The 16,974-nt window shown below is 40.0% G+C and overlaps 1 protein-coding gene across 1 annotated transcript in view; it reads left to right on the top strand.

Annotated features, from left to right (window-relative positions):
- UNC5D (unc-5 homolog D (C. elegans)) overlaps nt 1-16,974 on the top strand; it is a 284,709-nt gene that overhangs the window by 141,284 nt on the left and 126,451 nt on the right. The window contains exon 5 of the mRNA XM_010838852.1: nt 16,443-16,623. Coding sequence (XP_010837154.1) covers nt 16,443-16,623 — 181 coding nt within the window. The remainder of the gene's footprint in view (nt 1-16,442; nt 16,624-16,974) is intronic.

Here is a 16,974-nt window from a genome sequence, read left to right as displayed (position 1 = left end):
CCAGTGGTAATTTTTAAGTTCTTAAATATTTCTCTTTCTTGACTTCCATGACACGTGCATTTCTGGTTTCTCTCCTGCCTCAACCTCAGCAGTGTATTTCTACAGCTTCTTTTTTCCTCTCCTGCTACTTTTCTTCCGCATTTGTCTTAAACTCTTTTATCCCCTATCTTACTTCCTGCATGTTTTATATATACCTATAACCTTGAATAAAAATTGTTCTAAGACTGTGGAATATGCCCCAAAAGGTGTTGACTATATAAGTGTGACAGTGAACAGAGATCTGGGTTGAATGTTTATTTCAATGCCTTAAGTACATCATGTGACTGTGATTGAAAGTTGCTCAGTCATGTTTGACACTTTGCAACCCCATGGAGTAGTCCATGGAATTCTCCAGGCCAGTAGAGTGGGTAGCCATTCCTTTCTCCAGGAGATCTTCCCAACCCAGGGATCGAACCCAGGTCTCCCACATTGCAGGCAGATTCTTTACCAGCTGAGCCACCAGAGAATATAACTAAAGGCATCATTGAGTTAATTATTTGAGTACTTAGCCTATTTTTCCATTGACAACCTTATTTGGTGTTTCTTTCTCTTTTGTTCTTTTGATTTCAGACTGCTCTTTTTATATCAGGCACTAAGGGGAGGTTCAGTCAGCCAATACCAGTGTAGCATCCGAAAATGACCTTTTCACTGGGTGTTCTCTCTGTCCCTTATATAATTCAGATATATGTGTGCCAAATTTTGATTGCCCTCTCTTTAAACCTTAGTCAGTTCAATCGCTCAGTTGTGTCCGACTCTTTTCTACCCCACGGACTGCAGCGCACCAGGCCTTCCTGTCCTTCACTATCTCCTGGAGTTTACCCAAGTTCATGTCCACTGAATTAGTGATGCCATCCAACCATCTCATCCTCTGTCATCCCCTTTTCCTCCTGCCTTCAATCTATCCCAGCATCAGGGTCTTTTCCAATGAGTCAGTTCCTCGCATCAGGTGGTCAAAGTATTGGAGTTTCAGCTTCAGTTCTTCGGATGAATATTCAGGACTGATTTCCTTTAGGATGGACTGGTTGGATCTCCTTGCTGTCCCAGGGACTCTCAAGAGTCTTCTCCAACACCACAGTTCAAAAGCATCAACGCTTTGGCTTTTCAATTCAGCTTTCTTTATAGTCCAACTCTCACATCCATATATGACTACTGGAAAAAACCATAGCTTTTTTTTTGCAAAGTAATGTCTCTGTTTTTTAATATGCTGTCTAGGTTAAATCTTAAATCAGCCACAAATTTCTATTCATTCTATGTTGCCATTTAACTTATTGTTAAGATTCTTTATTGTGCAGACATATCTCATTTTATTGAGCTTCACCTAATTGCTGATAATGGGTTGTGGGTTTTTTGTTTTATTATGGGTTTTTTTGCAAATTGAATGTTAGTGGCAATCCTGTTTAGTCATATACTGGTTATTATTTGTTAGCAATAAAATATCTTTTAACTAAGCTGTGTATATTGTTTTTTTAGACATAATGCTGTTGCACACCTAACAGTCCACAGTATAATGTTAACTTTTATATTCACTGGGAAACCAAAAAAAATTGTGTGACTCACTTTATTGTGAAATTTGCTTTATTGAAGTAGTCTGCAGCCAAACCCACAGGATCTCCAAGGTATGCTTGTATACCCATTATAACATTCCAGTTCATCCCATCCCAGCCTCTCCTCAGGGTTGTGGTCACAGCCACATAGTGATCTTTCTGCTCCTTGCTTTCCCTGCTCCCCCCCGCCCCACCACAATCCCACATATTCTGTACATCATATCAGTTCAGTTCAGTCACTCAGTCATGTCTGATTCTTTGCTACCCCATGGACTGCAGCACGCAAGGCTTCCCTATCCATCACCATCTCCCGGAGCTTGCTCAAACTCATGTCCATCCAGTAGGAGATGCCATCCAACCATCTCATCCTCTGTCATCCCCTTCTCACCCTGCCTTCAATCTTTCCCAGCATCAGGGTCATTTCCAATGCCCTTCACATTGGAAGCGCAAAGTATTGGTACATCATATCTTCTTTTTAAATTTAATTTAATTTTAATGGTGCAGTTATGTCACCTGCCATCGAATCTTTTTCAGTGAACCCCTATCTTCAGATGATGAGATTCAGATATTTTAGTGTCAGTCAGGTAAGGAAATCTATCCGTCTGTAACTTCTACATGAAAAAATTCGAAAGCTAATTCCATCTGTTGAGCTTGAAAAGCACCTATGAAACTTACCAAGGTAGGTGCAAAGTCAGATGGCTAAGTATGAGACTATAGGTCAGGTCTCTGAACTGAAAATAATTTGGGAGTGTTCTTGGGGCCCCAGGAAGTATATACTTCATGTTTGGATAAAGAAGAAGCCAACGAAAAAGAGCATGAGTGGCCAGAGGACTGCAAAGAGAGAACAGGTGGTATCATCAGAACCAATGGAAGAGACAATCCAAAAATGACTCTTCCTACCCCTCAAAGACAAGGAAGAATACAAAACAGTTTGCACTAAATGTAGCAACATGGGGGACATCAGTGAAATCAGCAAGAGTCATTTCAGTGAGTTGATGGGGTGGAAGTCAGACTGAAAGGTAATGATGAGGGGTGACTAATTGCTAAAAGATTCAAGAGAGATTCCTGTGAAGCAAAGAAAGGAAGGGTATTGTTTGCTTACTTATTTAAGATGGCAGAATCTTGAGCATGGTCAAATATTTCATTCAGTTCTTTCCTGCTGGTATTTTCTTAACTGTAAAGACATAGTTAACAATGTCCACTTTACCAAGTGGTTTAAGATGTGAAAGAACCTAAAATAGCATCTGATGCATAGCAGACCATCAATATAAATATGTTAATCTCTCTTATCTTCTCTTCTTCCCCTGTTTCAGCTCCACTGGGCCTTATTGTTGTATGCAAAATCCAATGCAGTTAGTTACAATAGAAATCCTTCATCTTTCTTACTAACCTGCCATCTCTTGAGTATCTCTTTGTCTTTCCTTTTCTTAAAGTACAGTTGATTTACAATGTTGTGTTAGTTTCAGGTGTACTGGAAAGTGATTCAGTTATGTATATATAATCTTTTCAGATTCTTTTTCATTACAGGTTATTGCAAGATACTGAATATAATTCCCTGTGCTATACAGAGGGCTTCCCAGGTGGCTCAGATGGTAAAGTGTCTGCCTGCAATGCAGACAGATCCCTGGGTCGGGAAGATCCTCTGGAGAAGGAAATGGAAACCCACTCCAGTACTCTTGCCTGGAGAATTCCATGCACAGAGGAGCCTGGTATGCTCCAGTCCATGGGGTTACAAAGAGTTGGTCCTTGTTGTTTAATTTATATATAGTAGTGCATATCTGTTAATCCCCAAAAGTGAAAGTGTTAGTCGTTCAGTCGTGTCTGACGTTTTGCAAACCCATGGACTTGTAGCCCACCAGGCTCCTCTGTCCACGGAATTCTATAGGCAAGAATACACTGGAGTGGGTGGCCATTCCCTTCTCCAGAGGATCTTCCCAACCCAAGGCTCAAACCCATGTCTCCTGCATTGGCAGGTAGATTCTTTAGCCCTGAGTCACCAGGGAAGCCCAAAAGCAGGGGGAGGAAGGGGGAAATTAAGAGTTTGGAATTAGCATGGGCTTTCTCAGTGACACAGATAGTAAAGAATCTGCCTGCAATGCAGGAGACCCGGCTACAATCCCTGAGTCGGGAAGATCCCCTGAAGAAGGGAATGGCAACCCAGTCTAGTATTTTTGCCTGGGAAATCTCACAGACACAGGAGCCTGTTGGGCTGCAGTCTATGGGGTCACAAGAGTTGGATGTGACTTAGCAACTGAACAGCCACAAGCCTTCCCTTTTACCTTTGGTTACTACAGCTTGTTTTTCTATGTCTGTATGTTCTCTTCTACAAATAGTTCATTCTCTTTTACAAATAGTTCATTTTTTTTTCATTTTTATTTTAGATTTTGCAAATAAGTAATACCATATGATTTTTTATCTGACCGACTTCACTTAGTATAATAATCTTTAGATCTATTCATGTTGCCGCACGTGGCATTATTTCATTGTTTTTTATAGCTGAGTAATATTCCTCCTTAACGTCTGTTTTCCTAGGTGCTGGGCACATTCTATTGTATACAAGTATAATCTTAACTCATTATGTTGAATTGCCTTTTCAGCACAAACATTTGGAGAATAAATTCATTGCTTTCTATACAAAATATATTTGACTCTCCTGCCCTCTTTCCAGGTTGGCAATGGTTAACCAGGCAGCAGGTTCTATTAATAACAGAAAAGCAACATGGAAACAATAGAAATAGCAGTGGGGTTACCTTTGCAAAAGAGGGGCATTACATTATGCACAAAGAACTTTTGTTTGAAGCAGGTAATGACAGGCTTACTCACTGTTTTATTCCTAATCAATATTTTGGAGAGAACACAAGAGCTGATGTTAATCACTGTCTACAGTGTAAAAGCACTGTCTGAACCACTGATCTAGAGAAATTATCCATACAAGACTTCAGAGTTTGAATTTGGCTATTTTGCACTTGAGTTATTATACTAAGCATGACTTTTTCTTGGTACCACATGTATTTTTTCCTCTTTCATGGTGGCTTTGTGTCTGTCAGGTAAAAGGAGACTTATATGGAGTGTACAGTCATCAAAGGGATAAAAGATGAATAAGCAGAGAGCTTTTTTTTTTCTTTTTTTAAGCAACATTAACTCAGTGGCATCTACCTGGGCCGTAGATGCACTTAGCTGATTTCATTTTGATAATGCTGTAAGCTGGGCTCTGATAATTGCCTTCTGTAATTGGAACAAATTTATGATTATGCTAATTCATTCTCAGCCACCCAATATATGGAAGCTCAGCTCATCCATATCTGTCCCTGCATTTCCTTTGTAGATCATTACCTGATTAGCCTTTCAATGTGGCTGATGGAAATATTTTTATTCTGAACAGATCTGGTTTCTCCAGTGGTTTGTGTCTATGTATGTGTCAGTGATCTGTGTTTGCATTTCCAAATTGTATGTAACTCTGATACCAGCTTTTAAAACCAGTTACCAGTTATGATGTGAACATTTTGAGTCTTTAATGCTTTAATCCTGACTAAGATGGCTATTTTCTCAGCACTTGAGTATATAGTACCTGGTAGTAAGGAACAGAAAGGGGGAACTGTTAATTAAGATCCCCTCACCACCACTTTAAAACCTGATGTACATACCAGAAATTGGTATGGAAGGAAATGTGAACGCAGAGACTGTTTTGAGTCTCTCTGAAAGCCAACTCTTTGTTGGTTTGTTTTTTTTTTTAATTGGTTTTTTTTATGGCTGTTTTGGGTCTTTGTTGCCGCGTGCAAACTTTCCTTAATTGTGGCGCGTGTTCAGGGACATGTGCTTCTCACTGTGGTGGCTTCTCTTGTTGCAGAGCATGGCTGTAGGCAAGCGAGGTTTCAGTAGTTGCGGCACACGCGACATGTGGGATCTTCCCGGACCAGGGATCCAACCCGTGTCCCCTGCATTGGCAGGCAGATTCCTAACACTGGACCACCAGGAGAGTTCCTGAAGCCCAACTCTTTGTAATCTTGTTAAAGAGTTCTTCCCATCCTAAAATAATCCTTTAAAATGAACAGGCGAATGATACTGTGTTTTAGGTCACTCATTCAGATAGCCAATGCAGTTTGCAAAGCTTAAGAAGCGTTGGAAGCATCTCCAAGGTATTGCTTTATCAAAGGTTCAAAACCAGAATTCCTTTTCCCCTAGCAGGTGAGAGAGAGCAAATGTAGAATTAGCAATGAACAAGATCCATTCCACGAGGGGGAGAGCATAGCTGAAAAAATGGTAGCACACACCTCCTTTATGAATCATCTTTTGATTGCAAATCTCTTCCCATTCTCATTTTTATGCTTCATCTGTTCAATGTTGTCTTTTCCCTCTGATCATCATTCGTGTAAATGCTTTACATTAATGTAAACATGTCTCATTTCTCACTCATGACAATGTTACAGTCTCAATAAACAGTTGATCAGGGTGTTTACTTTCCCAGAGACCATTTACCTGTCAAAATGAATTTTAAAAAAATAACGTGAGGCTGCACTTGACTTTCATAACTGAAACAGGGAAGTTAAAGGGCAACACTGATCTGACTAGAGACATAGTGTCAGAAAATAACATTCTCTAATCAGAACTCAGGCTTCTACAGAGGAACTCTTGTCTGTCATTTCATTCAGCATCCGTGAGGGTGATTATGTCTTTGATCGTTAGGTTTCTCTCACTTCACAATTAAGCTGAATTTCGACTTCCTTTTGTGATGCATAATCAGATAAGTGGAGCTAAATGGCAGAAAGTGCAGAGTAGGAGGCTTTAAAGTCAATCTATCCAGTCTGGAAAGAAAAGGAAGACAAAAAGGGGAAACATGAGAGTACTGTTATAAATAACTTGAAGGAAATAGAATCAAGGAGAGAGGAGAGGACAGGCGACATCTAATCTGAAAGCAGCAAAACAAGTGATGGCCTAAACTAAGATGAGAAGGTAATTGGCTCCGTTCTGAGTAGAGGCATGTCACCTATTGTAATAGTTAAGTCCCAGTTAAGACTTACTTTAGAATGCCAAGCCGAATCATGGGAAATGTTAAGGAGCCAGCCTTCATGTGATCAGCAAGACAAGAAAATGGCTGATGTTTTGTGGCGGGAAACTGATTTGAAAGCTACAACTTCTAGTTGTACCATTTTCCAAGTTTGTTGCTTTAGGTGAATCACGTAGTCTGTAAAATGGGAAGAATAAGATATTTTCTGCCTGCCTTGCAACTGTCATGAGGATCAAATGAGATAAAGTGTTGGTTAGCAGTGTGTTTGCTTTTGAGTGTGAAGACAGTGACCATTACCTCTGTGAGTTCCTTTGTCTTTTCTTCATGGTCACAGGATGGCTGCCTTAGCTTCACAATTGCATCCATGCCCAACCAAATAAAAGACCCGAAACACCTGTCCCTTTTCTTAGGAAAGCTATTTGCTAAATATTGTAAGTTAATTTCCTAATTATTTATTTCCTGTAAGTCACCCAACATTGGCCTTCTGAAGTATTTTAAGACTGCAGGCTATTATCACAAAGATTTCATGGACTATTTTCATTCATTTCTGCCCATTGCCCCGAAGCAAAACCAAACACCAAATAACTGGGAGAGGACTACCCTAAGTTCTGAATAGTTATATAGGGACAAATATTAAGTTTGAATAAGTTTTATATGTTAAAAATAGTTCTGGCTACATTCTGAACATCTTGACATGTTAATATAACCAGAATGTGTGCATTCAAATAAGAGCTGGCCTTTAAATCAACCGTCTGGGAGACAATATATGTATTCAACAGTGCTGCTTTTGTCACGATATTTTTTGCATCCCCCTGTCCTTAGGGATGATCATAAAATCCCCAAATATGTTTTCAAAATTATCTTCAGTCATGTCAATCCACTATACTTCAATGTAATTTTGCAAATAGCATGAGGTCATTCCACCCAAATCTGGAAAATAAGATGGATGACTAAACATAGTGGTTAAAAACAAGATTTGAAGTCAAAACTTAGATTTAAATTCTGGTTCTACCATTAAAGTATATATATATATATATATATATTTGGGCAAAGTACTTAACATCCTTGTTATTTGCAAGATGGAGATGGTAAAAATGGTGTCCACCTCATAGACACATTTTAAGAGTGAAATTAATGAACATATGTACAGTGTTTAAAAGAGTACTTGTCATGTGTGTGTGACGTTGCTTCAGTCATGTCTGACTCTTTGTGACCCCATGGACTGTACCCCGCCAGGCTCATCTGTCTATGGGAATCTCCAGGCAAAAATACTGGAGTGGGTTGCCATGCCCTCCTCTAGGGGATCTTCCCAACCCAGGAATCAAACCCATATCTGTTTATGTCTCTTGCATTGGCAGGAAGGTTCTTTAACACTTCTAATCACTTGGGAAGCCCACTTGGACAGAGTATACAACAAATGCTGTGTCTCATTGTTTTAGGCTGGGAAATATTCATTTGATCAAAACTCATGATGTGACTTAAAGTAAATGAGAAATGTAGTGGTTAGACCAGTATGCTAGGTGTGGAAGTCAAGGGCTCCCCCAGGGTCATCTGGAACCCCCTCTTTACCTCTGCCTGGTCCCCTCCTCTCCACCCCTGTGTCCTTGGGTGCCATATCCCGTTTACCCCGACCTGCAACTGGAATACATGCTCCAGCCTTCTCATTTTCTCACAGAAATTCAATCATACTTGTTATTTGGTAAGATGGCAATTTACCAAGAAGTTTGGGAGGTTATATAGGGAATGCCCACATTGCGAATGACTGTGACTTTCCAGTGTTTCCCTGGCTGGACCTCTCATACCCACTAGTGAGCTGTCTGTCAGACAAGGTTGCCTTCCTAAGCCATCCTTAGTTGTAGTGGGGAGAAAAACCATGTATTACTCTTGTAAAACTCATACCTTGAACAAATACATGAAATTCAATATGAGACCCTATGGAGCCATTATGAAATATTAGTGGTTCCCAGAATATATTTAAGAACAACTACACTCAAAATGTCTCTCTTCCATTTCATATCTAGATTCCACTTTGGGATTTAAAGCAAAAAATAATATCCCCTTCCTTGACCCAATCCCTGAAATGCAGTTTGAAGTTGTATGTGTGTATGTATAATCACACCAGTCACTAAACTTGCATATATGTTAATTCAGACTAAAAGCTTTATTCAACAGATGCTATTGAATATCCTCAAAAGAAGGTTGTATGCAAGTTATAGGAAGATTTAAAATATTGTTTTTGTTCTTAAGGAACTTGCCACTTAAGATGACCCCCAGGCAACGAGTAATGAATCGAGAAGCTTCTAAAATCAGAAATCTGAGATTACATCTTTAAGAACAGCTCAATTTTACATTTCCTCTAGCAAATCCCAAGAGGACTGGAACTGGGGGGATAAGAACACTTGGCGAAAGTGAACGTGTTCATCGCTCAGTTCTGTCCAACTCTTGGTGACCCCATAGACTGTAACCCACCAGGCTCCTCGTGCATAGAGTTCTCCCAGCAAGAGTACCAGAGTGGGTAAGCTATTCCCTTCTCCAGAGAATCTTCCCAACTGAGGGATCAAACCTGGGTCTCCTGCATTGTAGGTGGGTTCTTTACCATCTGAGCCACCAGGGAAGCTGAGGGGATAAGAACACTTGGTAGATGATACCAACTCATAGCCCTCATTGGCATTTTCTATGGGATGTGAAGGAAGAGAGAGTTCCAGGTTGATACTATCTAGGATTCAAAGGACAACAAGCTTGGGATCCTGCATGGGAAGAGAGCTAGCCTGTTAAAGTGCCTTTCTCTTTCTAGTCTAGTTTTTGTACTTTTAGATGATTAATAACAGCACTCACCTTCTCATGCTCTTATGGAATATTAGGAACAAGACCAGGAGCATTAGAATCTGACATGCTTTCTGATGGAAATAACCCTTTAGGTGTAAAGTTTATCATACAGGATGTCTGACAAAAGGTCAGAAGAGGCGAAATGTCAAGACTCATGCAAACATTTTCAAATGTGACCCAGCTCTCAGATGAGCTGATCACCCATGAAGCATCGATCCATCCCTCTTCCAAAGGAGGCAGCCTCCCCATTCAATTACTATGCTGCCTATTGTTGCAGAAATTTATAGGGTTGTCAGTTACATCCCTTCTCTCCCCAGTTAACCAGAATGACGGATCAGGAACTCGCTGTCTGGCATGAAATCTTAAGTGTCTTTGAAGGTCTGTTTATCCAGATTTGTTTATAAACCAGAAAAATTTACAAACTGCAGGCCATCTGCACATAACACTATGTTATTGAACTCATGTGCCCTGCAAATCCATAAGCTCATTACCTCCAAATAACTGGTTTCTTCACACACTTCTAACTGGGATTATCCATCTACGCTAAATAAATAGAAAAAAAATGTTTTTTTTTCTCTGAAGATATGAATGCCTTGCACCTTCCAGAATGTTAAGTCTTTCTGTCAAAGAGCTGACCTGTTAGCATGAGATCATTTGGATCAGTGATTAAAAAAAAAAATGTCCATTAGCCTCAGGGTGGTCAATGTATTGATCCATACAGCTAATTTGAAAATGTGTATTGCTTTTGTTAAGAGCTTAATTAGGGCTTTGTTGGCAACTGCTTATAAAATAATTTCTGAATTTAATACTCATGCCCTTATGATACTTGTAGAATACTGTATTTAAGTTCAAAAGTTCTTAGATGCTTGGCAGTCATTTCTATGAAAGAGCATGGACAGTGGCCCATGATCCATATGAACCAGAGCATTCTTGAATGATGGGGGAAGCCAACTCACTGAAAGGAATAAAATTCAGTGAGGTCTTCATTGCAGTGGTACTCCCAGGAGGCCAGACAGCTCTTATGTTATGGTATCTGGAAAAGAGAGTGAATAGTGAATCTCCATGCTGTTTATGGATGTGTTTTGTTTGATCCTCACAATATATTTTGTAATGTGTGAGTCATCGTGTTAGAATTAAGAAATAATCCATTAAAATACACAGCCCTGGCTTCTCAAGAAAGATGGAAGATCTGGTTAGCAAGGAGATCAGACCACTGAATCCTAAAGGAAATTGACCCTGAATACTCATCAGAAGGACTGATGCTGAAGCTCCAATATTTTGGCCACCTGATGTGAAGAGCCGACTCATTGGAATATGCTGGGAAAGATTTAAAGCAAGAGAAGAGGGCAACAGAGGATGAAATGGTTGGATGGCATCACCAACTCAGTGGACATGAACTGGGCAAACTCCAGGAGATGGCTGAGGGACAGGGAAGCCTGGCGTGCTGTAGTCCATGGGGTTGCAAAGAGTCAGACACAGCTTAGCAGCTGACGACTGGTTACACTGGTCACCACGGTCTGAACTGCACACGTCTTGGAATCTGCGTTTTGTCGCCAGCAGCACCGGGTCCCCATACATCCTGACACTGAAGCTATGTACTCCATAAATGTGAAGATTGCTGTGATGCATTGAAAGCAAAAAAGATTTTAAAACAAAAATGAATTCACAGTCATTTTTCATTGCACTATCATTGTTAATTTTTTAAAATACTCATGTCTCTATCTAAAGTGGGAAAAAACAAAAGGAGACAGAAAAATGATAACATGTTTTAAGAAAAATGAGAGTGAGCTCATCTCTTCGAGGGAATGAGGAATAGGCCCTTGTCTTTAATATGCAAACAACGTGCGTGGATGTCTTGCACCCAGCGCCTCGTCAGTAATTTATGTTACTTCTCTGGCCCCCAGGAACATTCGAGTTTGCAACTGCTGCTGTAGGAAATGCTTTTTTTTCTTTTTTTTCCTATTATCTTATTTATTAAACTATTCTGCATTAGGAGCACTTAGCTCATCAAAAATGTTTTAACATTTCTCTAAGTGACAAAAGCATAAATCCAGCAGCAATTCGTCACTTTTATAAGCCCAGAAAATACCAGACTGATTTTCTCATAAAGATCCTGCCATCAGTTAAATGGATAAACGATTAGCGTACAAATAAAAAACAGCCCTGCAGTTAGTGGCAGTAACATGCCCATTGTTTGTAGACGTAATTGGATTGATGGACCTCAGTCATGACACTGTAAACACCAATTATGCCAGAATGTATATATCCTAAGGTTCCTCATTTGTCCTGTATATATTTTTTGGTTTTCAAGCTGTGTTCTGGGGGAACCAAGTAGCAGACCGTTGTCTATGTTCACAGTACATGTGGGTGGATGGGGGTAGATTGTATGGCAAGGGTCAACTTATAATTTATGGCACAGGTGTGCTGAACATCTCCATGCGGTCCGATTTTTTTTTAATTTATTAATTTTTTTTTTTGGCTGTCCTCGGGTTTTCATTGCTGTGTACGGACTTTCTCTGGTTGTGGCGGGCAGGGGCTACTCTCTACTTGCTGTGCACGGGTGGCTAAACTCATTGCCGTGGCTTCTCTTGTTGCAGAACACAGGCTCTAGGCATGCAGGCTATGCATAAACACACACATATTATTTTTCGGATTCTTTTCCCACATACATTATTATACAATATAGAGTATAGTCCCCTGTGGTATACAGGTTTTTTTTTTTTTTTTTAAGTCCTCAGTCATGTCTGACTCTTTGTGACCCCATGAATTGTTTATTATGTATATATAGATAGAAAGATATATAGTGTGTGTGTATCTGTTATTCCCAAACTCCTAATTTGTCCATTCCCCCCTTTCCCCTTTGGTAACCCTAAGTTTGTTTTCTATGTCTGTGAGTCTGTTTCTGTTTTGTATACAAAGTTCATTTGTATCTTTTTTTAAAATTTCTACATGTAAGTGATATCATAAGATATATATATATATATGATCACATATCATATACCATATGATCAGATAAGCTTTAATTTGAGGAAGCAGTCTATGGCTAAATATAAATTTGAATACTACTGTGCTATGTGAGTAAAAGACTTTTATAAGCTACCGTAGTTGTTTTTCAGATTAATAAAGACCTTTTCCTTTAAGTGCCACAGTTAATCACCAGGAAGGAAAAAAAACAGCTGCCCCAAGTCTTTTTTCAAAGCCTCTGCAGCATATTGCATTTTCTTGCAATCATTTTTAAAGAATATGTATGTTTGTGATTTCTTTTTTTGTTGTTTTTACAAATTTATGATTGCACTAAACACACAGTTTTGCAGTTTGACTCTTTCATGCATTATGAGCATTTTCAGGATTTTCACTAGTTGAAATCATGACCTTTAGAGCTATACGATATTAAATTGAATTATTGAATCATGATTTATTTAAATAGAGCTCTGCCATACTTTTTTTCCTCTTTCTTTCTTTTTTGCAACTAAAAATAGTTTATTGTGTTTAAATCCTTGTTCGTAGCCCCAATAATTTTCGTTGGCAAATTCTTGAGATCACAATTACAAGAACAAAAGGCTTACTGTCTTTAAACCTATTAGATGGCGATAATATTAGGAAGAAAATTAAAGCAGGACACAGGGAGCAAGGGGACCTTGCTATATTAGAGAAGGGTTGTCAGGCAAGACCTCTCTAAGGAGGCAGCATTTGATTAGAGACCTGAATGAAAGGTGGGGCCTCGCAGGCAAGGCCTTCTGGGCAGAGGAAGCAGCAGGTGTTAAGGCCCTGAGGTAGGAACTTGCTATGAATTTTCTAGAACATGACAGAGTCCAGTAGGGCTGGAGTAGAGTACACAGAGGTTACTTGGGGAATATAAGGTGGGACATTAACTAGGGGCCAGACCAAGAAGGACTTTCTTAGCCATGGTAAGGATGTGCAGTTTTGTTCTTAGTGGAGTTCAAAGCTGTAGAACGATTTGGACCCAGAAAAGGATATGACCTAATCCCTTCGTGGAGAATCCACTATGGAGGCAGGAATGGAAGCACCAGAGAGACCATAGTTAAGAGGCTGTTAGTGTCTTCGAGAAAGGAGATAATCATAGAGCAGCAATAGCAGATATGCCTGGTACTCTGTAAGTTCGATTAAAAAATACTCTATGTGTGTGTGTGCCTGTGTACATTTGTGTCATTTCCATCTTCGTTCTTTGGGTAGGAACAATGTCTTTATATTGTTGTTCACCTTTTCTTTAGTGGTGTAAAATATTTATTGAGTTGTTTAATTAGCGTGTGTTTTTTCTGTCTTATTTTGGATGATATTTTATCATCGACTGATGAGAGCATGAGTGATTCAAATTACAACCCTCAGGTCATCAGATTATTACCATTTTATGTATCAAATCTGTGGCAAATATTTTCCTCGTGTGTTGACCACTTCATTTTGTGCATGGGGTATTTTTATGTAAGTTTTTAATTTGGAACCAGACCTCTGCTTAATGATTGTGGCTTTAATTTCCTCTGGGCCCAGATTTCCTTCGGAAAGCTTTCTTTGATTTCCAGGTGCTGCGCCTACTTTGGTTTCTGTTTCGAGGGCCTCTGCCCCCAGGGTCATTCCCTCACTAGAAATGATTTACTTATGGACCATGGCCAGACTTTCCCAACTTCCTGACCAGCTGTTTGCCGGGGGAAGGATGTAAAAAGAAGATGGCTTAAGGTGGAGACAGGAGGGAATGGCTTTGTAGGCGCTAGAAATGGAAAGGGTAGGAAATTAACAATCAGAAAACCAGTCTGCACTCAGAATTTCTGAGAGTTTCCCAGACCTGCTTTAAGCTGACCGATTTGTTCTCTCCAGTGACACAGCAATGATGGTGGTTTAAAAAACCCAATCCAATCGGCTTAACATAAATAAATGTTTTATCACAGATACTGCCGACAACTCTTACTTTCTGGTGGCAATGTGGATTTACTTCTTTTCTTATAAATTTATTTCTTTGGATGTTCTGGGTCTTAGTTGCCACATGTGGGATCTTTTTAGCCACATCATGTGGGATCTAGTTCCCTGAGCAGGGATTGAACCCAGGCCCCCTGTATTGGGGGCACAGAGTCTTAGCCACTGGACCATCAGGGAAGTCCCTAGATTTACTTGTTTCCATCTTAACCATTAAATGTAAGGTCTATGAAAGAAGAGGTTATGCTGGTTTTGTTTATCTCACTTTATTCAACTCTCAGGATGACCTCTGATGTTCAGTAAATGTTGGAATATTTATCAGTTGAATGAATGAATGGCTGGAACATATGCAGTGTTACTGGGGAGTGGAGGATATTTTGTAATGGACTGGTGGTCAGATTATTTTAAAATTGGCTCCACTGCCCTGCTTCATTAAACAGAGCAGTGCTTTTGGACTCTGCTTTTGGACATCATTAGTTCTTATACCCAAGGCTGGCACATGGTGATGCCTTGAGGAGCTGCTGGGGTTGAAGTAAGCTTGCCTCCTTACTTCATGGTCCTGCACCATGTTGCTTTTTCAGCTCTTGTACATGTTTTAAAGCAGTTCTCAGATCTCTTTTGGCTATTCTGGCATCATTTTCTTTTCTAAAAATCTGCCTCATCTAGGACTGATTTTGGATTGACTGATGACTTTTGGTATTCTATACTCTCATTCTTGGGCTGGTTCTTGGGATAAATATTAAAGTATCAGTATAGGTTTTCTTCTGGTAAATAAATCCCTTTTAATGGGAGCCAAAAATATTTATTAAACCAAATTGCTAACAGGTGTCACTTGATTATTGGCAAAAATTATAATTATTTACATTTAAAGATGAAATGAGACATCTTCTAAAGCCAACTTTCAATTATCTATGTTAGTGGTGGGCAGGGTACGTGAAAAGAACCCGGATGCATGTACTTACATGTGAGGTCTTTTTGGTGTAGTGACTGCTTTCTTGGTTAAATTAAAGTTTTGATGTGTCTGTTAAATTCCTGTGTATAACACATAATGATAACTAGAGCTAAATGGTTCTTGTCAAACAGGAGCTGTGTACGGTGCTACCAAGATGGCACAAGAGAGTGGAGATGGTGTTTAGCTGTAGAAGCAGAAGACAGCATGGGGAAGGCAGGCAGCTGGATCAGGGAAGCCTGGTCTGCTTGATGAATTAGGGGAGGTAGGGACGGTATGCCCCAGCTTCCGGGAGGATGAAGATCCAGGGAGCAGAAGGTCCCCTCTGTGGCTTCCTCAGGTGTCCAGGGAAAAAGTACTTTCGGCCAAGGATACGTTTAAAGTGGAACTGGAAAGAGAGAAATAGATACTCTAGGAGCAAGTCAGAGGAAACAAACCAGAGATGGGACTAGTCTAAACTCAGAGGATGTGAAAAGTGAGATCCTTTGGAAGGGAGGCTGGGGCTTAAATGTGTTGGGTACCTTATCTGACCTAAACATCTGTTGAATCACTAAAGGAGTAACATAAATGATCACCAAATAAACATATCCCTGAAACCAGGGAACACTGAGATCTGAGTCTCATTTCTGTGTTTCTGATTACCCAAATCTATGTTGTTGTTGCTTAAATGCAAACAATATGAGCTTCAAACCTTGTCTGACAACATAATACCCTCTCTGCACAGAGTCCAAGCTCTACCTATATGTGTTGCTTTTTCTGATCTCCATTTTGGGCCAGTTATTGGAGTATCATCATCATCATCATCATCAGAGTTGTAACACGATGAAATATAATGAAATGACCTAATTACAGTCTTTTCTCTCTTCTATTGCATTTTTAGAAAATAGGTCAAAGTCAATAGGATGCTTATATTCTTTTCCCACCTCCAGTTTATTAACTGGAGTATTCATGTCCTGAATATACCAAATGAATGAAAAGGATGGTGTATGGAATAAAGATTAAAAAGATAGCATTCGTGTTGCCATTCTGTGTTATGTACATCTCTCTTCCATATGCTCTAACCACTCATTTTCCGATTCCAGAAAACTTTTGTGTGTGTGTGTGTGTGTGTGTGTGTGTTTAATGACTTGTAAACATTCCTGACTTCCGATAGGTGGAATGGCTGAAAAACGAGGAGCCCATAGACTCTGAACAAGATGAGCACATTGACACCAGGGCGGACCACAACCTCATCATCCGGCAGGCGCGGCTCTCGGACTCCGGGAATTACACTTGCATGGCGGCCAACATCGTAGCCAAGAGGAGGAGCCTGTCAGCTACAGTGGTGGTTTATGGTAAGACCAGCCCAAAGGCCTGGAGTGGATAGAGAGGATAGGATGCAGAGGGGTAGAGGGAGGTGCATTTCCTTAGAACGTTCTGTGTCTAGCACTGAAGGGACTCCAGCGGGTTTCCATTACAGCGCCATCTCCTGCCTCAGCCCATTGGTAGGTGACGCCTATAGCCGTGAATGTATTTGCTCTTTCATCCAAGATTAGACTTCCGGGGGATAGTGAGTGACATTTTCAATCTATTTTCAAAAGAACTTTAAAAGACTTTTCTTTGCCTCCATTGTGTTTACATTTGAAAAGAATCGAGGTGAGCAACTTCTGCTTCCCACTCTTCCAAACCCAACATCTACCCCATCC

This window comes from Bison bison, unplaced genomic scaffold (assembly GCF_000754665.1).
Source record: "Bison bison bison isolate TAMUID 2011002044 unplaced genomic scaffold, Bison_UMD1.0 scf7180017864105, whole genome shotgun sequence".
NCBI lineage: Eukaryota > Metazoa > Chordata > Mammalia > Artiodactyla > Bovidae > Bison > Bison bison.
The sequence above is the reverse complement of the archived record's forward strand: the minus strand, read 5'-3'. Positions and strand labels throughout refer to the sequence as shown.